Here is a 26,385-nt window from a genome sequence, read left to right on the forward strand (position 1 = left end):
AAACTACTAGGCAGGAATGCATCGGCTGAGGGGGAAGCAGATAATTCGAAGGTGAAATACAGTTCTTGGCAGAGAATAGGCTGATGTCAGGCTTCGTGAGCCGCGCAGAGAATGAGACAAAGTTCATGGTCACGGATGCAGGCTCAGACTGGAGCTTTCAGAGGCAGAAGGCAAGAAGAGTTTGATGACAGAATCAGGGCCTACTTGCCTGGACTGCAAAATGGCATAGGTGAACCATATAAAGCCGGTGGCTTTTCATACTTAGGAATGGAATATCCGGCCTATTCATGGCGGATCTGACAGAGGACATGTTGACGGTGGACGCACATGTATTTGCGTCTTCATAACTGGAACTGGAGGAAACATACATGTACTTGTAACATGCACATAGAACCGTTGGGGTCCAAGATAGGGGACATAACTGACCAGAAAAATCCATATTTCCACACTGCCCTAAAAAAATGAGAGAAGATATGGGGGAAATGAAACACCTATAGAGGGAATCCATGTGCGGTCCAGTAGTACTATTTCCTAACCTTGCCGAAAGGGAACGTAATACCACTGAATAACATTGTTTACATTGGAATAATTGAAGATATGGATCTTGAGGATGTGCGAATTTGTGTTAGTACTGTATATAGTTATGATGGTGTCAATGCTATAAATCATAGTGCCAAATAAAAAGATGTTACAAAAAAAAAACTTTTACTATAAGGCTAACAGATACATTTCTCTATGAACTAAGTAGACATTTTTACTTTTAAAAAAAAGAGAAGTCCTTGGCCAGCTTTGCATACCTCTGTGCTAACACTAACATTAAATCATTTGGGGGACTCCTCAGATGGCAGATAAATCATCAAAAGACTAAGAACTGATCAACGGGATTGAGTGGAACACAGAGATCTGATGACACATTGAAGTAATAAACTACGGCAAATATGCTAGAAAAACTTACTTTGTCAACTTTTCAATAAATTGTGGGAAGCATGCAACTGGAAACACTGTAATCCAAAATCAGATATCTTCATATTTACTTTAAAGCACTGAAATAGAGAAGTGCCTAGTAAAAGTTACTTTTACTAGATAGGCATAAAATTAGAAGAGAGGTATTAAAATAATAACTGATGCTAAGGTTAGTACATGGAACCCCCCCACAATAGTAAATGTTATATGTCTTAGGAGGAAATGAAAACCCAATTATGAAAGAAAGGCGTTTTTGAGTACTCTGATCTTCTGTAAATATATTAATTTAAATGATTGAATGCACACTGTACCTCAACATCCTCTTCAATATTTTGCCATTCTTTGAAAGTAAAACTGGCAGGTGTGTCAGCAGGTTTGTCTTTTCGTAGGGCTCTGCTTTTTGGATTCAAGCTTTCAAGTCTCTTTTCACAAAACTTAGTAAGATCTGGGTAGCACCCTTCTTCTCCCGACCTTAATAATAAAATGCACAGTTTTAAAGTAAATATATTCAAAATAACAAAAACACAAGACAAAGGTAATGCTCTTGTTTCTACTATATCACTAGACAGGGGGAGCACTGGATAGCTGAAATACTAATACACTATATTTTATTTGTCATGATCAAGTAGGCAAAGGTGGTGGTTAAAAAAATACATCCTGAGTATGTTACGGAAGGAGCACACCAAAAGGAAAGACCAAACAACACTGTACAAAACTAAGAGTACATGGAACAGTTGATTTGAACAACTATCAACTTTTCTATTTGCTGGATAACAGGTCTAGATTCATGCCCAATCAAAATTAAGAAAAACATTTTGTTATTACGTAATTGGTAAGCTGAAAGGTATTTTTTTTTTTTAAATAGAAAAAGATGCCGAACATGAATGTAGTATAATTTGTGGCATCACTGTCTTTTATCTATCGTATTAACAAATTACGTCAACAATCTACTAGCCCATGCGTAACATATTCCATGAATCAGTAATGCATCCAGCCTAGGACAGCCTACTGTGAATCAGAAGGATGGCTGCATGTTCCCTTCAGATTTCTCAGACTATTGTTGGTTGGCCCTGGGCACTAGAGCACTTGTCAGGATCTCTTTACAGTTTAATAGAAATTGTTTGAGCGGTTGCCAAATGCCCTTCAGGCGTGGGGCTCTCGATAACAATTTTACATATAGTTCCAATTGTTCATGACAATAAACTAGGTCTCTTATCTCATGCTCCGTTATAGGCACCAAGCCCAGACTCCATCCCATGGATCACAGCGTTTTACCATCAGTAATGCAATTGATGCAAATTCCCTAAATTGTACCATGCTTTCTTTTATAGACCTTCAAAGGCACACTTTGGGGTACTGAGCATTATTATACTACAACATTTCCCATCACTATGTTTTTTATGCGTTTAGGATGTCATCAAAGGCGATAGAGACTGCAGTGTTTTGGGCTCCCTGGGATATGTATCAATTAGATGTCTGGATGCTACTCTAAGCATATCATACAAAAACAGACTATAATAGGAGGAGTTTTCTAAACTGTGTATAATAAGGAAGGATCCCTCCTGGAATAATGACCCAAAAGTTTTCAACCACAGCCTTTGTCATCACTGTAGTGACTTCACTTCTCTTCGGTAGGAGTTATTGTGGGGTGGTGTAACAGTGGTAGTTCCAGCGAGTACAGAACAGTAAGGTGCGCTCTTTCATTTTATGCAATGCATATCAATCTCTGGTCCCCTTCGGGCATCAACGGATGTATCTTAGTTATCAATGGCAGCGTCGATGCTTTTGTATTCTTCCACTGCTAGGTGAAGTAAGAATGGGGTCCGGTGGTACCAGTGTTTTGCATACTGTGCTTGTGCACGTAAATAATATAGTTCCATATCAGGTTCTTTAAAACCACACTGTTCATAGAGTAAGTTGAGTATTTCCCAAAACAGACTAGGCTATGTGTTAGACCTGTCAGCCCTTTGGGTAGTCCCTCCTCATCATTATTTATTTTGTCCCACTTTTGCCTCAAACCCTGTTAGTATTTTTCTTTTTTTGGGAACCACCAGACTTTTTAGTATTGATGCAGATTCAGGGAGCCATTTTATCTACCCCTGGAACTTCTGTCTGAGGGCCTGGAGTACAAAATGGTGGCCACCTGTGACATCATCAGAACCCACTGGAACCTACCAGCACCTTCCAGAACATTCCAGAACCCTGTGACAGTTGGAGGCGGTTTGGAATGTTGGGAAGCTAAGCCAGAGTTGACAGTTGGAGCTGGCAGTTGGCACCTGACTGGTGAAGAGAGAGCAGCAGAAACCTGAAGGAGGAAGGAGTGAGGCAGCAGGGGTGGAAACTTGTGCCTGGAGTGGGGTCCATAAACCCACCCTTGATACTAGTCCCTACTGACTGAGCCCAGCCTGGAGCCCTGTGTGGGAGAAAGCAAGAAAAACCATCTTAAGGACCTGGACAGCAGGAACAGGCCTTAGAAGTAAAGAAAAGCAAGAATCTGACCTGTTTATTGGTTTCCCTGGAGTCCGACGTCGAGAAGCCTGAGACCTGGAGCCCGAGGTGGAGAAGCGGCGCTGACTGGAAAACAGACGTCGTACCCGGAGCCGCCAGAGGTCGAGAGAGGGCGCCGACGGAGGTCGTGGAGAGAACCAGAGGTCGAGGAGGAAGACACCTGAGGTCAAGTGAGCGGCGTCGACGGGGGAGTGAAGTCCGCCCTCCGGAGTCGCCGGAGACCGAGGTGAAGCGTGCCGGAGGTCGGGAGTGGAGATCGCACTCCGGAGTCGCCGGAACCTGAAGAGAATCGTGCCGGAGGTCGGGAGTGGAGATCGCACTCCGGAGTCGCCGGAACCTGAAGAGAATCGTGCCGGAGGTCGGGAGTGGAGGTCGCACTCCGGAGCCGGCGGAAGTCAACATCGAGCCAAGACAGCCCGACGTCATCGAACCGGAGGTCGACATCGAGCCGAGGCCGCCGACATCGAACCGGAGCTGCCCGAAGTCGACATCGAGCCAAGACAGCCCGACGTCATCGAACCGGAGGTCGACATCGAGCCGAGGCCGCTGACATCAAACCGGAGCTGCCCGAAGTCGACATCGAGCCAAGACAGCCCGACGTCATCGAACCGGAGGTCGACATCGAGCCGAGGCCGCCGACATCGACATATTCCTGCACAGTATTTATTCCCTCACAGTATTTATTTGACCTGAACCTATTTATTGCACCTGTAAAGTGTTACTATTTATTTGACCTGCACTTTTTAAGGAGAAGCCTTGTGTTCTGTGATTGTATTATTATTTATTTAATCAGCAACTAAGAGAAAAGAAGATAAACACAGAGATATTTTCATAATTTTTAAGGTGTAGTGTTGTTTTTGGAACGGATGCACGCATGGTTATTGTGTGGGTATGACGTATGCTTAGCACGGTGCCTGACCCCTGACCACTCGAGCCAAGCTACCACTGTGTATGTCTGGGAAGACCCCGTTACCACCACCCTTCATGGTGTGGGAGTGGGGTTTTTTCTAACATAATTGGTGTTCAGCGGCGGGATTGAGCTGTGCCTACGTATACTCGACAATAACCGTGGGTAGTCCATAGGCCTACACCTGGAGTTTTCTCAAAGCGGCCTTCCTAATTGTGAGTTTTAGTTTTTTCCACATTTACTCTGGTGGTGGGAGGAGGTATTATTAAAGGTACCCCCCTGCATTGCTTCTGTAAAAACCTGTTCTGAGTGGGCAAAATGGAGTTTGTGCTAGAAGACCTAGAAACGTACACTGTGGCCCAACTCAGGGAGTTTTGTCAGCGGGAGGGGGTGTATTGTCCCCCAGGAGCAAAGAAGGGTGCACTCCAAACCAGCTTAAGGGCTTGGGGGGAGGCACGACGAGAAAGCAAGGCTGAGGAGGAGGACAGGGATAGAGAGCCCGACAGTGAGGGAGCTGGTTTGTACCAACCTGAGGTGGGGAACCTAGTAACGGGGCCCAGAACCATTTCCAGGAAGGGCAGCAGTGCCTCTAGCGGTGGCTTGTCTGAAGTGGAGTTAACAGACCGGAGGGAGAAAAGACAGCTCACATGGGACTTAGCAAGGCTGGAGAAAGAGAAGGAGGAACAGAGGATGGCTCATGAGCTAAGGCTGAAAGAGATAGATCTTCAGATCCTAAGAGTCGGGGCACACACTGTTCCTAATGGTGGCAGCAAAGACCAAGAAAGAGAGTTCACTAGGGAACCCAAACCCTACCTGCCAAAGGACATTGTAGCTAGCTATGGAGTGGGCGACGATATTGCCAAGTGGCTAGCGGCCTATGAGGTCTCGTTAAGGGCCCATGGGGTTCCAGAGAAGTACTGGGGAGCGGGATTGTACAAGTACATGCCTCCAGCTGGTAGGGATGCTTTATTGGCCCTAGAGGAGGATGAGCAGACCCACTACCCCACCATGAAGGTGGCGCTCATAAGAAAGTTTGGACTAACACCCGAAAAGTACAGACAGAAGTTCCGGGGTAGTCACAAACTGGGCACACAGAATTGGGTGGACTTCCTGGACTATGCAAAGAAGGCACTAGAGGGTTGGATTCAGGGCAGTGAAGTGAGGAACTACGAGGGGTTGTTTGATTTAGTACTGAAGGAACACCTGCTCGAAAAATGTTTCCCTGAACTGCGTCAACACCTGGTGGATAGCAAGCTGACCAATCCCCGGAAGCTTGCTGAGGAGGCGGACATTTGGGCTAGTACCCGGGTGTCCACAAGGGGGACTGGAGGGGATACTCAAAAGGCCGGACAGGGCGCCCCCCAGAAGAAAGAGGGGGGGGGAAAAGAAAAAGGAGTTCTCCAAAGGCCCCCAAAATAACTTCCAAGGGAAGGGAACAGGATTCACCCCTAGGGCTAACCCACCCAGAAACCCTAATCCTGTGTGTCACTTTAGTGTCCCTGGGAGAACGGGAGATGGTTCCTAAGATCCAGGTGCCCGCAAATACCGCAAAGTATGGGCAGTGGGTCACCATCAACGGCCAAAGAGGGGAGGCTCTGAGAGACACAGGAGCCAGTATGACTATGGTGCGTAGCCAACTGGTGTCTCCAGAGCAGGTGATTCCCGATGTACTCCACCCAGCCGCGATGGCTGACGGCAGAACAGGCCACTATCCGGTGGCCGAGGTTCCCTTTGAATGGGGGGGGTTGCAGGTTCACTTCGAGTTGCCGTAAGCCCTGCCGTGCCAGTCGATTGTCTGCTAGGGAATGACATGGAGCACAATGCTTGGAAGGAGGTGGAATACCGGACTCATACTGAGATGCTGGGTACACCTGACTGGGCCTGTGTGAGCACAAGGTTCGCGACTACCCGGAGAGGGAGTTCGTTTCGGCTGGAGCCTGGAACAAAGGCCCAGCCAGCTGCCAGTCAAGGGAAGAACCGAGGACAGGAGGAGCCTGCCTCGGCGTCCACACCCCGTAGGACGGATAGGCCACCGGAGGTGGTGGACCAGGAGTCTGCGGTGGGGGATGTCACCGAACTGGAGGACCTACCCATCCCGGCCGAGTGGCACGTGGAGGGAGGCCCGTCCAGGGAGGAATTCTGCCAGGGCCAGAGGAAGTGCCCTACCCTTGAGGGACTGAGGCGACAGGCCGAAGCCCAGGCAGCAGGGAACGTTGAAGGGAACAACAGTGTTTACTGGGAGGATGGCCTCCTCTACAGTGAACCCAAGGCACCCCTACATGGATCGTCACGAGCCTTGGTAGTCCCTCAACGTTATCGAGCCTTCCTTCTGGAGTTGGCTCACGAGATCCCCTTGGCAGGACACCTGGGGCAAGACAAGACCTTCGCCCGTCTTGTCCCACACTTTTATTGGCCTCAAATGAAAGTGTCGTCCAATACCTACTGCCGGACATGTGTGTCTTGCCAAGCCAGTGGGAAAACAGGGGTGAAGCTGAAAGCTCCCCTGGAACCACTTCCTGTCGTTAGCACCCCCTTTGAAAGGGTGGGCATCGACATTGTGGGTCCGTTAGATCCACCTACTACAGCTGGTCACAGGTTTATCCTGGTTCTGGTGGATCATGCCATGCGGTACCCAGAGGCAATACCTCTGAGGACCATTACAGCACCTGTTGTGGCTAGGGCCCTGATGGGAATCTTTACCTGAGTGGGTTTTCCCAAGGAAGTTGTGTCCGACAGGGGGACCAACTTCATGTCAGCGTACATGCGGGCCATGTGGAAGGAGTGTGGAGTGACCTACCGGTTCACCACTCCTTACCACCCTCAGACCAATGGTCTGGTGGAGAGGTTTAACAAAACCTTGAAAGGCATGATCAGAAGTCTGCCTGAAAGCCTGCGGAGGAAATGGGACGTCCTCCTACCCTGTCTACTCTTTTCTTACAGGGAAGTGCCACAAAAGGGAGTGGGCTTCAGCCCCTTCGAGCTTTTGTATAGGCACCCTGTACGTGGACCTCTCAACCTGGTGAGAGACGGATGGGAAAGAACTCCCTGAAAGCTTCCCCAGGATGTGGTGAGCTACATGCTGGCCTTCCGGAGCCAGATGGCTAAGTTGTGGAAGCAAGCTTCTGACAACTTGGAGGCCAGCCAAGCAGTAATGAAGGCGTGGTATGACCACAACGCTCACCCGGTGGAGTTGGAGCCTGGCCAGAAGGTGTGGGTGATCGAACCAGGAGAGCTTAGCGCCCTCCAGGATCGCTGGTCAGGACCCTTTGAGGTATTGGAGAAGAAGGGTAAGGCTACCTACTTGGTGGATCTTAAAACCCCTCGACAGCCCCTACGGGTGCTGCACGCCAACCGCCTCAAACCCCACCACGAGAGGCCCGAAGTCATCTTGATGATGGTGACTGACGGAGCAGAGGACGTGGAAAGCGAGCCTCTCCCCGATTTGTTTGCGTCTCAAGAGAAGGATGGGTCGGTGGAGGGAGTGATTCTCTCCCCATCTCTAACTCCTGAACAGCAGGAGGACTGCCGCCAGGTCCTGGGACAGTACTCTTCGTTGTTCTCCCTTGTCCCGGGTAGGACTCACCTGTGCGTCCATGATGTGGACACAGGAGACAGCCCACCTGTGAAGTCCAAGATCTACCGGATGTCAGACAAGGTGAAGGCCAGCATTAACAGTGAAGTCACTAAGATGCTGGAGCTAGGAGTGATCGAACCTTCTGGCAGCCCCTGGTCCAGTCCGGTGGTGTTAGTACCAAAAGGTGCCCAACCGGAACTGAGGTTCTGTGTGGACTACCGGGGACTGAATTCAGTAACCAAAACTGATGCTCATCCGATCCCTAGGGCGGATGAATTGATTGACCGGCTGGGAGCTGCCCAATATCTAAGTACCTTTGACCTTACTTCTGGGTACTGACAGATCTCTTTGACTGATGGAGCAAGGGAAAGGTCAGCCTTCTCCACGCCCAATGGCCACTACCAGTTCTGTGTGATGCCCTTTGGGCTCAAGAACGCACCTGCCACGTTTCAGCGCCTGGTAAACCAGATCCTCACCGGAATGGAGAGTTTCTCTGCTGCTTATCTGGATGACATAGCCGTCTTCAGTAACAGCTGGGAGGATCACTTGCGTCACCTGCAAGCTGTTCTCCAGGCCCTGAGACAAGCTGGATTGACGATCAAGGCCAGCAAGTGCCAGATCGGGCAGGGGTCGGTAGTGTACCTTGGACACTTGGTGGGTAGGGGAGCGGTGCAACCCCTCCAGGCAAAGATCGAGGCCTTCATGGCCTGGGAACCCCCCAAGACTCAGACTGAGGTCCGAGCATTTTTGGGCCTCACGGGATACTACCGCCGCTTCGTGAAGGGGTACGGCACCATCGTAGCCCCCCTCACGGAGCTCACGTCCAAGAAACAACCTCGACGGGTAGTCTGGACAGAGGCTTGTCAGCAGGCCTTCGTGAAGCTGAAGCAAGCCATGTGCGAGGCCCCGGTCTTAAGGGCCCCAGACTTTTCCAAGGAGTTCATTGTCCAGACAGATGCATCAGAACATGGCATTGGGGCAGTGTTATCGCAACTCAATGAAGAGGGTCTGGATCAACCCGTGGTCTTCCTATCCCGGAGACTACTTCCCAGGGAACAGAAGTGGAGTGCAATAGAGCGTGAAGCCTTTGCAGTGGTATGGGCTCTGAAGAAGTTGCGGCCATACCTGTTTGGCTCGCACTTCCTGGTTCAGACCGACCACAGACCCCTTCGTTGGCTGATGCAGATGAAGGGGGAGAATCCCAAGTTGTTGAGGTGGTCTATTTCCCTACAGGGAATGGACTTTCAGGTGGAACATCGGCCTGGAGTGGACCACGCCAATGCAGACGGTCTCTCAAGGTATTTCCGCCTTAGTGATGAGAACTCCCAAGGGGTTGGGTAGCTCTCCCCACTTTCAGCTGGGGGGGACGCGTGTTAGACCTGTCAGCCCTTTGGGTAGTCCCTCCTCATCATTATTTATTTTGTCCCACTTTTGCCTCAAACCCTGTTAGTATTTTTCTTTTTTTTGGGAACCACCAGACTTTTTAGTATTGATGCAGATTCAGGGAGCCATTTTATCTACCCCTGGAACTTCTGTCTGAGGGCCTGGAGTACAAAATGGTGGCCACCTGTGACATCATCAGAACCCACTGGAACCTACCAGCACCTTCCAGAACATTCCAGAACCCTGTGACAGTTGGAGGCGGTTTGGAATGTTGGGAAGCTAAGCCAGAGTTGACAGTTGGAGCTGGCACCTGACTGGTGAAGAGAGAGCAGCAGAAACCTGAAGGAGTGAGGCAGCAGGGGTGGAAACTTGTGCCTGGAGTGGGGTCCATAAACCCACCCTTGATACTAGTCCCTACTGACTGAGCCCAGCCTGGAGCCCTGTGTGGGAGAAAGCAAGAAAAACCATCTTAAGGACCTGGACAGCAGGAACAGGCCTTAGAAGTAAAGAAAAGCAAGAATCTGCTGTTGGGTTAATACAGGGATGGAGAAAAGAAAGAATGGGAATATTATGAGCGTCTACAAACGTGCTGATCTATCTTATTGTTAATAAGGGGAACACTGGTCTCCCCAAAAACAATAAGACCAGAACACATTATACACCTCATTACAACCCTCCCAAATCGAGGGTTAACGTCCAGAGGAGCAGAAGAAGGTGATGCTCCCACCTCAGAGGAAGGGCTCAGCTGAGCTGCCGATGATGTACTCGGCTGAGCTTCTGAGGTTGGGCTCTGGTGACTTACTGAAGAGTTTTCTCCAGTATGTCGAGCAAAGGTCCTGGGATGTCTATCCCTAAGGTGTCTCATCATAGAGTGATTTCCAAAGGAATACTTCTTCCTTGGATTTCCTCTAGATAAAACACGGTCACAAAGTGTGCAAGTGACCAATGGAGCATTGACCTTTTTCTCCCCCTCTGGAAAAGTAAAATACTCCCATATAAAAGAATTCTTTTGTTTCCTCCTTCTCTGGATGATGGTGGTGCTGCTAGCCTCACTCTCAGAAGAGGTCTGCTGTTCTGCTATTGTATCTCAATGTCAATTCAGCTCCTTCTCCTAGGGGATCTCATGCAGTAATGAGGGGAATGGGTGTGGTGTGGGAAGTTTCTGGAACTGAAAGTAGTTTCAACCAATGAAAAGTGTTATTTGTGGATCACATGACCTACCGTGCGCGCTCCGTAAGCTTACGGTACGCGCTCGCAAACAAGTACGCATGCGCAAACGTGACGCTTACGGAGCGCTTACGGAGCGCGTACGTAAGACGCACTCGCGCATGCGCATTACACGCCCCTGCGTAACCGCGACGTTGCTTCCGCGTGTACGCGTACGTCACGTACGTATCACGTAAGCGCGCTGTACTTATGACGTGCGGAGCGCGTAGCGTCAGCTTACCGTACGCGCATCGTATCACGTAAGCGCACCGTACTTATGACGTACGGAGCGCGTAGCGTCAGCTTACCATACGCGCACGGAAAAAAAATGCATTAAAAAAAAATTAACCATTCCATAATGCAGGATATAGTACATATATTGTTTTATACATAGGTTTACAAAAAATCTCAAAAAAAAATTTGCATTTAAAAAACCGTACAAATTCACTGAAAAAACCATAGGTTTCACACACGTTATAGTTAGGAATTAGCATTTAAAAAACCTTGCAAATTCACTGAAAAAACCATAGGTTTCACACATGTTATAGTTAGCTGGACATTTCAATCATAAAAAACCAATGAAATTCCACGTTATAGTTAGATCAGGTAACTATAACTTGCGCGACCGCAATCCACAATGTGTCATTTCAGATGTCATCATTGATGTGAAGAGTGATGTCACTGACCATGTCATGAGTGATGTAATATGTGACGTCATCAGCAGTTTATTGTGGGAGCGCAAGTTATAGTTACCTGATCTAACTATAACGTGGAATTTCATTGGTTTTTTATGATTGAAATGTCCAGCTAACTATAACATGTGTGAAACCTATGGTTTTTTCAGTGAATATATATATATTTGATTGTGTTGGGGAGATTAGCTCCTAAATATTTAATGGGTCCTAAGTCCAACTCAGACCATGACTGTACAGTTGTCTAGCAGCAGTGCAAGGGATCCAATAAAAACACAATCCCCGTAATTTTGTGCAATTTATTTTAAAACCAGAGACCTTAGTAAATCTGCATGATTCTTCAAGAACAGCTGGTAATGAGCTCTTAGATTCGACTGGCTAACTAGCACTTAATCTGCAAACATGGTAAGCTTGAGCATCTTTTGATTCACTAACAGACCCGCTGTGTTAGGGTTCTGTTAATGCTACGCATTAATAGTTCCATTGTAAAAGCTTATAAAATGAGACTATGGGCACCCTTGTTGTGTGCCCCTGGATAAGAGAATGGGAGGCGAATATTCTCCATTAATTATTATTTTAGCTGAAGATGATACAAAATGAGCCAATGTTTACATATTAGGGCAGAGAACTGTTTTTGTAAGAAAATTTGATACACTGTCATAGTAGTCAGTCAAATGTATTCTCCCTGGAGCTCCACCTGGCACTCAACCCCCCTTGATCATCCTGGCTGACCGGCCTCAGACTATTTGACGTAGTTCCCTTGCGCCCCCCATGACCCTCCCCATAGTCTTGAGTAGACCCTGGTGCAGCCACCGCTGCAGGGTTGTGCGACTTTGCAACATGAGGTGAATGTGGCAGACCATCAGGGCCAATTCTTGTGAGGCGTGAGATGAGATCAAGCCCCTTGTGCCTGCAGCCTGCACACAAGTCTTGACCAGGGCCTCTGAGGTAGGAGTGGAGCCGCCCTCAATGCTCGAGGAGCCCGAAAGACCTAAAGCCCATGAACCCTAATAACTTAAAGCCTTCAGACACTGCAGGTCCTGCACACTGTACCTGACAACGACACGAGACACCAACAAGAAGGCAGCTGAACACGCGCTGCTACTTCCTGATCCTCTATGTAAGAGGCATCAGACTGAGGCCTGCTGAAGGCCCAGGGGGAGAGGTGCTCCTGACGCTTGCCTTTGAATTCGACCACAAATAGAATCTGGCCTCCTGAACGACTCGCCCTCAAGGAGGGCTGAGTTATGGTCAGCTCTAGAGCAGAGCTCCAGTGCTGTGGGGGACGTGCCAGAAGGGACTGCAAAGAGCTGAACTGTCAAGAGTGGGTCTCTATGGTGCTCCTAATACCAGTCTGCTCATCACTTCCCCCTCGGCCTACGAAATAAGCTTTGCTACTCTCATTTGAGCTGATGATGTGATTCACAACAACATCTATGCTTATCTTCCTAAAGCAATGTGATTGCCCTTTCACTCGTACACCACCACCAGCATTCCCATTTTTTTTCGGGGGGGTGGGGAGGGGGAAGAGGTCGAGGGTTAGTGTCCTCCTCCTCTTTTCCTGCTATTCCTACTTAATTCCAATCATGATCCCCATTGACTTGGCGTTTGCGATTCATTGGGGGCGATTCAGCAAACCCGTTGTGTGCCATGTTTAGTACCAATATGTCTTCCTCTTGGGAGTTTCATCACATATCCTGAAGTAACATGAACCCAAGGGAGAAGGCGAACATCCACCTGCATGTAATCTGTCTTTTCCTGAGCTCTCTTGTGACCTCCTGAAGGACTCTTGTTAAGGATGTTCAAGGACAGATCCTAGTAGCGCTGGAGAGCATTATCATCATCATAATCTATAGCTTTAGCCCTTCTCTCTTCTTCTACTGTCTTTCAGCTGGGACGACAACACATTTGTTACTATGGCTCTCTGTATGGTCACATGTGATAAAACAGGCCTGTGCAGTAGGCTTTAATTTTCTCTCCCTCCACTGACTCTGTGGCGTTCCTTATATTATCTAATTGTGATCTGTCCTCAAGATCACCACATGTATCCTTGATCACTTTCATATCAGCCTCAGCTTTAGTAAGCATAATCAGTTTATCCTTCAAAGTGGAGTGCATGGTTGAGATGGCATCCTCATTAGCACTCACTAATAGCCTGGAAGTCCTTAAAATATTACATTCATTGTGGCCACCATCTCAGTTTTGACTGCCTGCAGTTGTGCTGCAAAGGTTTTGCACAGTTTCTCTTAGAGAACAGATATGGTCAGTAGGTCATCTTTAGTGGGTGGTGTATAATCTTTCTTGCTTGTCTTTGTGATGCCCTGGGATTTTGTCAAATCTTACCCTCTTATGTGGGCAGTGTTTTTCCACTTTTCACTCGTCTGCCTCTTTTCATTGTCTGATCCTTTCATGGATATACATTATCGAAGCTTCAAGACTTTCCCACTACCTCCAAGCTCAATGGCAGCTCCCGGGTGGGACAGCAAGCAAACGGGCCATTCCAGGAAAACTGCGAAGCTATTCCACCTGTACCTTTTTTGTAATGGTGGATGCTCAAGGAGTCAGCGAACCTGAGGCACAAATCCCACAGAAAATCTCTGGACAACATCCCCTTTGCCCCCACCAGATCAACTTATCCTTTGAGGAATCCCTATTTCAGACTCCAAGGGGCCCAACGAAGGCAATATAGCCTCCAATGTCCGCTTGGCTGGTGCAGTGCGGGTTATGTGTTTGGTACTCCCTGCAGAGCCCCACAGAATTCTGACTGACAGCTGTATTACTTACCCCTCCATGTTGCCAGACCCCTTACCTCGATGTGTCGGGGGTACTCTGAAACTGCACTCCCAGCAACACACCGAATGCACCTCAGAAATGTATTCTCGTGATGTCACAGTCTACCAGAGATTTTAGAAGGCCCAGGATGGCTGACCTGTTCTCTTGCAGTGGTGCGCTCCCAGAGGCTGCTCCTGCATCAGATGTTTTTTGCTCTGAAATGTTAGATGCACAGAAGGATTCAGGAATTTGTACAAGGAACCCAAGCACTCATAATGGGACCCAAATTGTAGATTTTCTAGCTGTTCCAGTTTGGTCTCTAGCACACTAAAACCCTCTACCAGCTTCACAGTAAAGGACATCAGGTCCTGTACCCCAGCACTGGAGTCCTTGATTTGTCACTCTAGCACATGGACTCTAGTTACAGGTTTCTCCTGATCCTTCTCGACTCTGTGGGTCCAGCATCATATTCTCGTTTACTCTTCCTCGATGCAAACCTTGACTGGAAAAAATATCTTCTCTGATCCGCCGCCTGTTCACCATATAACTATAAAGCAGTGCAGCTACAGTTATTAGTGTTCAATACAAGGACCAGTATACAGCGCATTTATATCTTTTCGATCCTCCCGGCACTCAGTCCTTCCTCAGCTTATGATTCACTATTGGGAGATCCGTTATGTCCCAGGGTCGCTGCACTTCTTGCAGTGCTCCATGTTTTCAACTGTTGCATGATCCCCGGAGCTCAAAGAATAGTCTCCTCAGGCAAGACCGCACCAACATCTTTGTCTGCTGCAGCCCAAGTTATGCCTTAAGGCACAGCCTGAGCATCAACGTTTGCCCACCTCCGCTGGTCTAAGCCAGCTGCATGGGCCTCCACCACTCAGGCAGAACTGGTCTTCCCCCATCTAGCCGCCTCCTTCAAAATCTTGCAACTTAGCATGTGCTCCAATGCCCTGTGTTGAGACGCACACCTCCTCCACTAGGTTGAGGCCAGCCAAGAGCAGGGTCTCCACTGTGACTGCTGTTTGAGCAGTCTCAGAGTCGCATCATTTCAGGCTCCATGTCTTCACCACCTAACAAGTCTATGCATTGTGACAGACCATCTACAATTAGTAGCAGACAAAACGGGAGGTGAATTAGGACCCTAACTCAGAATTCCAAGAAGCACCGCCATCTTGTGCCCCAATCAGGTCAAAGGTTTTTGATGTTACACCACATTCAGAAAACATTTTAAATCAAGTACATTGTTTTAGCATAATACAATGTGGCAGACATCTGAATAAATCATTTATTGTATACAAACTATACCTAATTAGGCAACACTAACTGATAACTTCCCTTTTTAATGTTAGTTTAAAGAACTAAATCAGAGGATAGGCCTCTTCAACTCCCTTAACATATACAAATTCATATTTGTGGTGCAGTGTATGGGTACAGAAAGGGCTTCAAACAGCACAGAATGGGAGAGGTAAGGCAGATAAGGAATGTGGGGCACAGTCAGGCACACATTTGGAAGCGGAAGTCTAGTTTTTAGTTCTTCTTGAATTTTCTTTGGGTTGTCCAATGCCTCTACCTCAGCTTGGAAGATTCAAACAAATAAAAAATACGTGAATCTCACCTATTGAAAGGCCTACTTCTGGGGGCATGTCCAAGATGATAACCAAATAAGTCGCATTGTCTTGAGCTCCGCTGGTACTGAACATAGCTGCCCCATAACAGCTGCAAAAGGAACACCTCAAAGCTGCAGCTACCTCCCCCCCCCACCCTGCGGGGGCTTGCTGCTGCAGCGCGGTGACACTGGCGGACGTGGCAACACTGTGACACATCTACATCAGTGGCCAGGGTGCACTCCGAGGCTGCGCGGCAGAGAAGCCCAACGGAGTCCAAAGGCGGGGCATCGTGTAGGGGGGGGGCCTTCGAGCTGGTCAAGGTGGCGTATCCTGGCGATGGTGGGATTGCCAAACTCATGCCTTCTTACTCATGAAAGAGGGGGCGTCTGCGCTGAACATACGTTGAGGAGGCAGAAGGAGGCTACCCCTCTCAGCCCGCCGAGCGGCGGCCAGGATCCGGCCGGCCATAGCGATCCCTCGCTCTCCCTAGTGCTACTGTGCCCGGCCGCTGAGACTTTGGACGGGGACTGGGACTGTTTGCCCTCCATTTGCAGCTTTGTGCCGGACTGCGGCCACCGCCACCTATAGCAGCAGCCTGCCAGACGACTGACGCTGAGCGGTGCTTGGGGCCGGCTCCCTACCCGCCAGGCGGGGGGGCACGCAAGATGAATGTCAGCATCTGTGACCTTCTGCAGCCCACTGAGGTTGGCCCGTCTCGCTGGCTGGCCCCACCTCACCACCTGAGGTCCTCTCCTGTCTGAGCGCTACAACTAGGGCCCTGATCTTTCTCCACTTACGCCACAGAAACGGAGGGCCATCTGACCATCTGACCATTAACAACCCTCCTCCAGGAGCAGGGCATTAGATATAAATGGGGTCACCCTTTCCTCCTTCAATTTTTGTGGCGGAAGGAGGTCCGTGTGGTTCGCAATCTTGAGGAGGCCCAAGCACTCCCCGATATGCCAGCCCTACAATCTGCCAAACATATGGCATCGCCATCCATGGACACCCTGGTCGTCGGCTCGGAATCCTGGCGCTCCTTCAGATGTAAGAAGAAGTTGCTGAATAAACCGTCTGAGGCGGATAGTCGTAAGGAGCGTACTGGACTGCTTCAGTAACTAAAAAGCGAAGGAGACCTTGTTGGCACAGAGGGTGATCACTAACTGCTGCCGCCTGATGCAGCTGCGCTACTGGTAGTGATCCCTTACGGAACCAATGGGTGGCTGCCAACACTGGCTACCCCACAAATACCATCCTCCTGCACCAGATTTACAGCCTCACCAGCGGAGTTCCTCTGTAGCAGTTTTGTGTTTTAGCTGCAATCGCCTACAACATGGACCTTTTTTCCAGGATTCTACTGGTCTCTGGGCGGGAGATGTTTTTGAACTCTTGTTTTTCTTCTCTTGCTCTGATTTTCCTGTACCATGTCTCTACTTGTCCTCCCCCCTATGCCCCAGCTGCACATGCGGACATATATGAGTGGCCCGGACGCCTTAGTACGGCTATTGACCGATACACTACACTCTTCTCCGAGTCTCAATGGTGATTTCTATACTTAGCCTCAATGTCGAGGCCTGAACGCACGGCCAAACGCTTAGCTCTTCTTTCCCTCTTGAAAGACTCAAGCTGCGACATTTGCATGCTGCAGGAAACCTACCAGATTCAAAGTGACTGGGGATAACTGCGCTCTCAGTTGTTCGATCGCCAATACTTCTCGTCAGGGACGACTAAAAAGGCAGGGGTAGCGATCCCGCTAGCTACGCACTTCCCTGGGCGTGTCGTGTGGGTCTTCACAGAGATTCCTGGGAGATTCTTCGCCTTGCAAGATATGACATATCGATTAGGTACACCGCAGCTACAGTATATGCACCTAATGACCACCAGGAGGCTGTTTTTAGGGATTTCCTGGGTCATCTATTGACCTCCCCGGACAAAGACATAACAGTAGTTGGGGACTTTATTATAGCAATGGAAGCCCAAAAAAATAGATCTACGCTGCGGGCGGGTCAGGTGGGGGGCCTTACACCAGGCGCTAGACACTGATTGGGGGGAGTAGGCCGACGCATATTTGGAGACACATGCACCCTACATCCATGGAATACACCTTCTTTTCTGCGGCACACCAAACATATTATTGATTATTTCTTTTTATCTCCACACATCACCTCTAACACGGTCTCGGTGAACATTGGTGCAGCAGCTCCATCTGATCACTTCATTATGCAATGCAATATGGCCCAATGAAACTATCTCAGACCCCTCCTGTTTGGCGCCTTAACGTTGGGTTCCTCACCTACGACCATATCCTATAGGACACCTTAACTGCTATTGCCACCTTTCTGCACATTATTGACACATCCACTAGCCCGGTCACCGTTTTGTGGGAGACACTGAAAATTGTGCTCAAGGGACACTTTATCCCCATCGCCACAGGCTACAATAGAGACAGGTAAACCAAGCGGCTCCAATTGGAAATGCAGGTCAAGGAGTTGGAGGCAGTCCACATTAACTTGGGTTCAGTGCCCGCTCACCATCAGCCGACGGCAGCGCGGAAACAACAATAGGCTCCGTACATGGGCAGAGCGGAATAAGCCTTGCTCCGCATCCGTCAGAAATCTAATGCAGACCTTTACGCAGCAGACCGCTTAATCAAAGGCAGACACAAGGGCATACCTGTCCAGGTCGCCCCGTACCTCACCACTTTGGACACCAACATCACACCACAAGAGGTCATTACCGCCATTCAACGTTTGCAACCCAGCAAAGCTCTGGGTCCAGCGGCTATGGGGATGATTTTTATAAAACCTTTGGGGAATAGCCCGCCCCCGTTCCGGCACGTCTCTACAACGCACTTAGCACGGATGGGGAACACCCGAACTCCAGGTGCTTGGCCATTATCACAGTCATCACCAAACCTGTCAAAGACCACACAAACTGTGCATTGTACTGGCCAATCTCCCTCTTGAATGTGGACGCCAAGATCTTTACGAGTGTTTTAGACTATCGACTTTCACCTTATGTTCAGGGGTTGGTAGATCCTGATATGTCTGGGTTTATTCCGGACCGTGGGTGCAGTGATAACACGAAACTACTGTGTCACCTGCTATATAAAGACCAGTGCTTCCGCCTGACATCGATCCTATTATCAATTGATGCCAAAAAGGCCTTCGATCGCGTGAACTGGCCTTACCTACATCTGGTCCTCAAGATGATGGGCCTAGGCTCACGGTTCCGCCGATGGGTACACTCTTGTTACGCTGCGCATGGCCCCAGAGTCCGGGTAAATGGACAAATGTTGGTGACATTTGCTATTACTCGAAGTACCAGAAAGGGCTGTCCTCTTTCACCCCTGCTCTTTGTGCTCTACATGGAGCCATTCGCGGAACCGATCTGGGACAACCCACGAAAAACAAGCATAGACATGGGCGGACGGGAACACAAAATTATGTTATACACCGACCACGTTCTCCTGACCCTCACTGACCCAGATAACACCATTGAAGCTGTAATGACGGAATTAACTGCTTTCAGTGGCGCCTCGGAGTTCAAAACTAATCTGCAAAAATCTTCCATCCTCAACCTGACTGTCCCCGAGTCGGTAAGGGATCGGCTTAGTAGCAGTCCCCCTTCCAGTGGACAGATCTGGGGATACAGAATCACCCCAAGGTGGCAGCCACGGCTGCGTACAACTATGGCAGCCTCCTGGAAGTCACACGCACATATCTCACCAAGTGGAAGAGCCATGGACTCTCCTGGTTTAGGTGTATAGCAGCAGTCAAGATGACACTTCTACCTAAAATACTGTACAGGATGCAAACCCTCCCTCTTCAGCCTCCTCCATGGATGCTGCACAAGCTGCAATCCCTTATTTGGGACTTTATGTGGGAGGGTAGACGTCCCATGATGGCTAGAGCCCGTGCCTATCTCCCATTATCAGCAGGGGGACTGGGGATACTACATTTAAACTCCTACTTCCAGGCTGCACAACTGAGCTTTTATTCTGGAGTGGTCCCGGGCATACACAGATAAACACTGGTGCTTTATAGAACAGGCGATTGCGGGCATCCATATCTGGAAGGTTCTGTGGCTCCCAAGACCCAGGGGGTCGACTGGTGTCTATGTGTCACCTTTGGTGAGGGACACAGTTGGAATGTGGGACACCATACAGTTGAGACACGGTGTGTCGACGCATCTGTCTCCACAGACACTGATCATTGGCAACCCGGACTTCCCACCAATGACCAAGGGAACAGCATTTCATGCCTGGCAAGAGGCCCACTACAAGCGAGTCAGGGACCTGTTCAATACCGAAGGTCTCATGGACTTCCCAACATTACAATTGGCCTATAACCTCCCCACCAGGGCACAATGGTAGTACTTGACAGTGGCACACTGGGTGACAGAGCCCTGGCTCCGACCGCACGCCAGTCGATTGCTCACACTTTTTGAAAAGTGGTTACTCACCAGCACTTCTGACAAAAAGCTCTTTTCCAAAATGTATGCCTTTATCGATATACCCGGGAGTCCCCAACAATCACCTGCACGGCCAGATGGGAAGGGGAGTGTGACAGGGCTCCCTTGGAGGATGACTACTGGTGCCCCGGGGGTACTGCACAGTTGTGTTCGGTGTCCATGGAGGGGTGAGGGGAAGAAGGCATTCAGCGGCGACCAGCGGGAGCCAGCGGAACCGAGGGTGGAGGACGCAGACCAGACCAGAGACGAGGAAGCGAGCAGCGGACCAGCGGCGAACGATATCCCTGGGGAAGGTGCTTTGGACGAGGCAGCGGTGGCTCTGTCAGCGAGCTACGGCCTCAGGCAAGTGGCCTGAACAAGCAGGCGTTTGATGGGCTGGTGGGTTTTCACCCATGCATACTTCACTGGACTATAGAAGGGTCCCTACAGCACACCGAAGGGGGGACAGAGATACACTTTTCGTTTAGAGGGCAGAACCTGGGTGTCTGGTTAGGCTTAGGACATAAGGAGAGGTGACGGGAGGAACCCGGGGCTGGGTGTGAATAGAGCCATAGGGGTCACGCTCTTCCCTCACACCCACTGTTGTTTATTTTCTGTTTTGTTTTCTGTCTACAACCCCTTTATTTCCTCCACCTTATGAAGCGACGCATTGGGTCCCTGCCTAGCTATATCCCTACCATCTGGGGAATGTTACTGTGTTATCCAGAGTAGTGGAGGACAACAGGGGAACTGATTGCCTCTCCCCCCCCTTTCTTTTTCTCCCCGAGGGAAAACCTGATGCCAGAGAGGTCCACCGAAGAGGAAACGGACAAGTATGGAAAAGCGAGAACGCGGGGAGAAAGAAGAAACTACCCGAGACGGACATCGGGACCATCTACTGCAGTTTAACCAGTAGAAGTTGGCAAACCATCAACAAAAACATCTTGGCTTCGCATCTACCACCTACCTTTGTAGTTTTTCCTGTGACAAGTGGTGTCAGAAGTGGGATATTGTCCTTCTCCTGCCGGCCCAGGACAAAACCATGACCCAGACTATCAGCTTGGACAACATTTTGAAACATCTCCAATTGGTGGTGAAGGGACAGACTACGGAGGCCCAAAAGGACCGGGAACACCTGCAGGAGGCCCTACAGGCGGAAGCTGGTCTTATCGCACAGAACCAGGTAGTTCAGGATACGGCCATTCAACGCCTAACAGACATGTTTGCAAGCTGCAAGGTACAGCCCAATGTACCGAGTTTGGTGCTATAGAAATATCAGCCAGGGAAAGACCAGGACTTTTTTTCTGAACGGTTAGCCACCACTGCCCACTGGCCTAGAGCATTGGGGCCAATATACAACACCCCTTCTGTCAGGAGAGCTACAGACCTACCAGGCAGATAATCCTGCAGGAACCACTCCCTATGGAGCAATTAAGAAGGCCATGCTATAGAGACTGGGTAACGACCAGAAACTTTATTGTGTCAAGTTTAGAAAGGAGAAAAGGCTACCTCAGGACAACCCCCATGGTTGATTCTACAGAATGCAGGATTTGGGTACCCACTGGTTACCGCCTCATACCCTCCACAATGGAGGAAGTGATGAAAAAGATTCTACTCGAGCAATTCCTGGAGTAGCTCCAGAGTCCAACAAGAGCATGGGTGAAACAACACCCAAACATCACGGTCACCAGCGCAATTGAACTGGCTTGTGCCTACCAAAGAGCACTGGAGGTGCGGGTCTCCATGCCACGAATGCCAATCCCAGCAGCCTTAAGGTGGAGATTCTCCACTCCCAGTCCCTCTACTCCCCCTCTTCGGCCCCTCTTGGACACGAGGCTCCCAGCACATCCCATAGGATGGGAGGGCGGGCAAGGACCCAATGTTATCAGTGTGCTGTGTGGGGCCACATCGCACGGAACTGCCCCCAAAGGACTGGCGCAAGTGAGCCCATGGAGGTGTGTTATACAAGAGGCCGGGTGCTCTGGGCAAGAGACAGGAAGGAGGCATATCACCTGTTTCTCTCCATGAACGGAATCACAACAAAGGCCCTTTGACTTACCCAGTGGCTGTTGTAGGTATAGAGGTAAAAGAGGAAATAATGCCCATACGAGTTGGGGGAATACCGAGACTAGTGGAGGACATGATAATAGGCACCGACTACGCAGAGTTCCCGACACTACTATCCAGAGCTATCAAGACGAAGGAAGAACACTTGTGGCTGAAGGGAGCTCTCTTTTTTCAGACGACATAAAAAGGGGTAGGTATAAGACAGTAAAAACCCGTAGAGAAAAGAGAGAACACAACCATCACATGGTATTGAACGGTTGACTAACAACCCTTCGGCTTCCTCCGTTACAGATGGAGAGCAGGAAACATCCCGCAGCTTCAGGGAAGCTCGGAAGGAAGACCCCACCTTGGGAAAGGCCTGGGCCCAGACCGTGTCCGAGGAAGATGACCAGGTATGCCCTTGTTTTTACACTTCAAGGGGTTTGTTGTATAGGAGGGTCAGAAAGCCTACCGAAACGGTAATCCAACTCCTAGTCCCTCTTTCCTTTCCGTGACCAGGTCCTCCACCTAGCACATAACCAGGCAGGTAGGGGCCATTACGGAAGAGAGAAGAGCGAGGAATAACTCTTGCGCCACTTTTATTGGCATGGGGTCTTCTCAGACAACAGGCGCTTTTGTGGGGCCTGTCTCCTGTGTCAGCGGATCAACCCCTCCCACGTTCTTAGGGCACCCTTGTGTCTCCTTCTCATAATTGAGGTTCCCTTTTCAAGGGTTGGTATGGACCTTGTGGGTCTTCTGGTTACCTCCGTTAGAGGGTAGCAGTATATATTAGAGCTGGTTGATTATGCAACGAGATACCCAGAGGCTATACCACTCACCAGGATGACAACCAGTACTGTAGTACAGGCAATCATAGGGTTCTTCAGCCGAGTGGGGTTCCCTTGGGAAATCCTGATGGACCAAGGCACGCCCTTTATGTTGCGGCTCATGTTTCAAATCTGCAAGGTACTGGGGGTTCAACAAATACGCACCTCAGTCTACTACCCCCAAATGGACGGTGTGGTAGAGCGGTATAACCGCACCATTAAGAGCATTCTGAGAAAAACCATTTCAGCGGCAGGGAGGGATTAAGATAAGCAGCTACCCCTAAACTTTTTTGCGATCCGAACCCACACCCAGTCCTCGACCAGCCATAGTCCATTTGAGCTCGTGTTTGGGAGGAAGCCCCGGACCCTGTTAGAAATGGCAGCAGAGAGATGGGAAGACGAAGAAGACGAGGAAAAGGGTCTTCTCGATTATGCCGTTCAACTCAGAGAAAGACTGTCCGCGCTGTGGGAGGAGGTCCAGCCTAATCTAGAGATCGCCCAAAACAAACAGAAAAGCGGGTATGACACCAGAACAGTGCTGAGGAAGTTACACGTTGGGGATAAGGTCTTCCTTCCCTCTACCAACAAGTTGTTAGACAAGTGGCAGGGCCCCCTTTGAAGTACCCGCCCAGGTAACACCGGTCACCTATAGGGTGGCGGTACCTCACTCGGAGAGGGCGGGTCAGATATACCAGGTCAACATCTTGAAGACATGGGTGGAAAGAACAGAACCAGCAGTTGTGTCCTCTACCGACCTGCTGGTGACCGATGCTCAGCCTCTGGCTATTCCCTTTCCTTCCGATGGCAAGACCACCGGAACAGGTGCTGTCCCCATGGGTTCTCAGTTGACAACAGAGCAGTCAAAAAACCCTCAACACTTTAGTGGACAGTTTGAGAGGTCTTCTCCCACAGACCGGGTAGAACTCCCCTTGTGTGCCATGACATCAGGACTGACGGGGCTAGACTATCAGGTTGCGACCATACAGAATACCAGAGGCCAGACGGAGGGTGATGGAAGGAGAAGTAGAGGAGATGTTACATGACGGTATCATAGAGCCCTCCCGCAGTCCCTGGTGTTTCCCGGTTGTACTGGTACCAAAACCTAACGTCTCTTTCTGGACTTGTGTTGATTTTAGACAGCTAAATGCAGTCTCCCAATTCGACACGTACCCCATGCCATGTGTTGACGAGATGATAGACAAGCTAGGTAAGGCCAGGTACCTAACTACACTAGATCTGACTAAAGGCTACTGACCAATATCCTTGACACCTTCAGCCCAGGAAAAAACGCTTTTTCCACCCCCTCGGGCTTAAATCACCTCAGGGTCCTACCCTTTGGCCTTCACGGAACCCCAGCCACCTTCCAACGGCTGATGGATGTGGTGTTACGGGCACACCAAACGTACGTAGCCGCCTATCTGGACAACTTCATGATCTTTAGCCAAACATGGGAATAACACATCACCCATTTAAGGGCAGTGCTCAACAGCCTCAGACAAGCAGGGCTTATGGCGAACCCTGAGAAATGTATGTTAGCCACGAACGCAATACGTTACCTGAGGTATCACAAACAGGAGGGACAGATACGACCCCAGGTGGACAAAGTCGAGGCCAAGTAAGACCCTGGACAAGCCTTCCACAAAAAAGGGTATCAGGGCCTTCTTGGGTTTGGTGGGCCACTACCATTGGTTCATTCCCCGGTTTTCGGAGGTGGCAACTCCGTTAACGGACCTATTGACAAAATCACGCCCCAATACCATCAGGGAGTGGTCGCCCTGTCAACAGCAGAGTTTTGAGACACTGAAGGGTCTGTTGTGCCACGACCCGGTACTTATTTGTCCCGACTTCACCAAGGAATTCACACTACAAACTGATGCCTCAGACAGGGGACTGGGTGCTGTCTTATCTCAACCTGATAAGGCTGGGGAACTGCACCCCGTTGTCTTCTTGGGCAGAAAGCTGCTGCCACGTGAATCACGTTACTCCACAGTGGAGAAGGAATGTTTGGCCATAAAATGGGCTAGCCAGTCACTTCAGTACTATTTGTTGGGTCACCCTTTTCGGCTGTACACCGATCATGCTTCTCTGGCGCGGTTGGCTCGGAAAAAGGACTCCAATGCTCACATCCTGCAATGGTTTCTGGCACTCGTAAAATAAGGAACCCCTCTAAGAGGCGTATGAGGTCAGGGAGTGAGAGGGGAACGAAAATCAAAACAACTAGAACAAGAATTCTCCCCTATGACCTCTATTTCTTTGCCAATGATTGAATCTAGCATGGGTTTAAATACATATGCAAAAGCACATATACATATATTTGTTTTTTATCCTTATTTACTTTCTCAGTTGTAATCTATACATTTAATAACATATTTTTTATATATTTGCTAGAAAGATTTTTTTTCCATTTTATTATACAAACATTGCTCCAAATTGTTATACAAAATTTAGGACCACCATATAAAGCCCCAATAAATAAGTCAAACTTGTGTCAATACTCATTCATTCCTCACAGTCGTTCACAATCATACAAGACACATATACACATTTGAGTATAAGGAACACATAGATGTAAAACGTTTCCAAAAACAAATTAGATGACCAAAAAATATACGGTCTGGACACACGAGGTCGACGCACGTTTCGGTGGGGTAACACACACCGTGAACCACAATCATCAGGACCTTGCCCAAACAGAATACAGTGTCACTCAGGCAATAAAAACGGGGGTACTAGTTTCAAGTGGGAAATAATCCCAATTCTCCAACAAAATGCAGGTATATGAAAAAATTAGGACAGCGAAACCTATGTCACCAGTGGCCGTCAGTCCACTTAATTTTCCTACGATTCAATATAGGAGTTAGCTGCGAGGTTCCTTATCCAGTTTCTTGTCGAGCCTCAACAAGGATATATTTAGAAATTATACATTCATATGTATGTAGAGTTGCCTATTGTTGCTGTATCAATGCAGGGTGTGATACATTCTGAGCTGCAATGAGGAAACATTTTCCCGCAATATATAAAAGCGTGCTCAACTGGGTATGTCTTCAGTGGATGTTCCTGTTTTTTCAATAAACACTCTTATGAGGCTCCGCGTCCATCTGGCACTGCAACCCTTTTCGTTACAAGTGTCACACTGGCCTGGTTTGCAGCAGGCCAATGTGGACTTCTTGCCCAGTTCTGCTGCTGTTACATGGCCCGATCAGCCATGCCTGGTGGGGAAGCACTGTGACAGGGCGCCCTCGGAGGATGACTACCAGTGCCCCGGGGGTACCGCACAGATGTATTCGGTGACCATGGAGGAGCGAAACCCAGTGCCTCAGCCAGCCCCGGAAGTAACTTCAAGTACTCCCGGTGAGGGGAAAAAGGCATTCAGCATCGAAGGAGATGAAGCACGGCGAACAGTGGGAGCCAGCAAAACCGAGGGCGGAGTTGTAGACCAGCGGCG

General features: G+C 49.3%; 1 protein-coding gene across 2 annotated transcripts in view; it reads right to left on the minus strand.

The window, feature by feature from the left end:
• Nucleotides 1-26,385, minus strand: part of SPAG1 (sperm associated antigen 1) — a 1,022,992-nt gene that overhangs the window by 925,766 nt on the left and 70,841 nt on the right. For both annotated transcript variants that reach the window (XM_085605177.1, XM_085605176.1), the window contains exon 3: nt 1,275-1,434. In XM_085605177.1, coding sequence (XP_085461303.1) covers nt 1,275-1,434 — 160 coding nt within the window. The remainder of the gene's footprint in view (nt 1-1,274; nt 1,435-26,385) is intronic.

This window comes from Triturus cristatus, chromosome 5_1 (genome assembly GCF_964204655.1).
Source record: "Triturus cristatus chromosome 5_1, aTriCri1.1, whole genome shotgun sequence".
Lineage (NCBI taxonomy): Eukaryota > Metazoa > Chordata > Amphibia > Caudata > Salamandridae > Triturus > Triturus cristatus.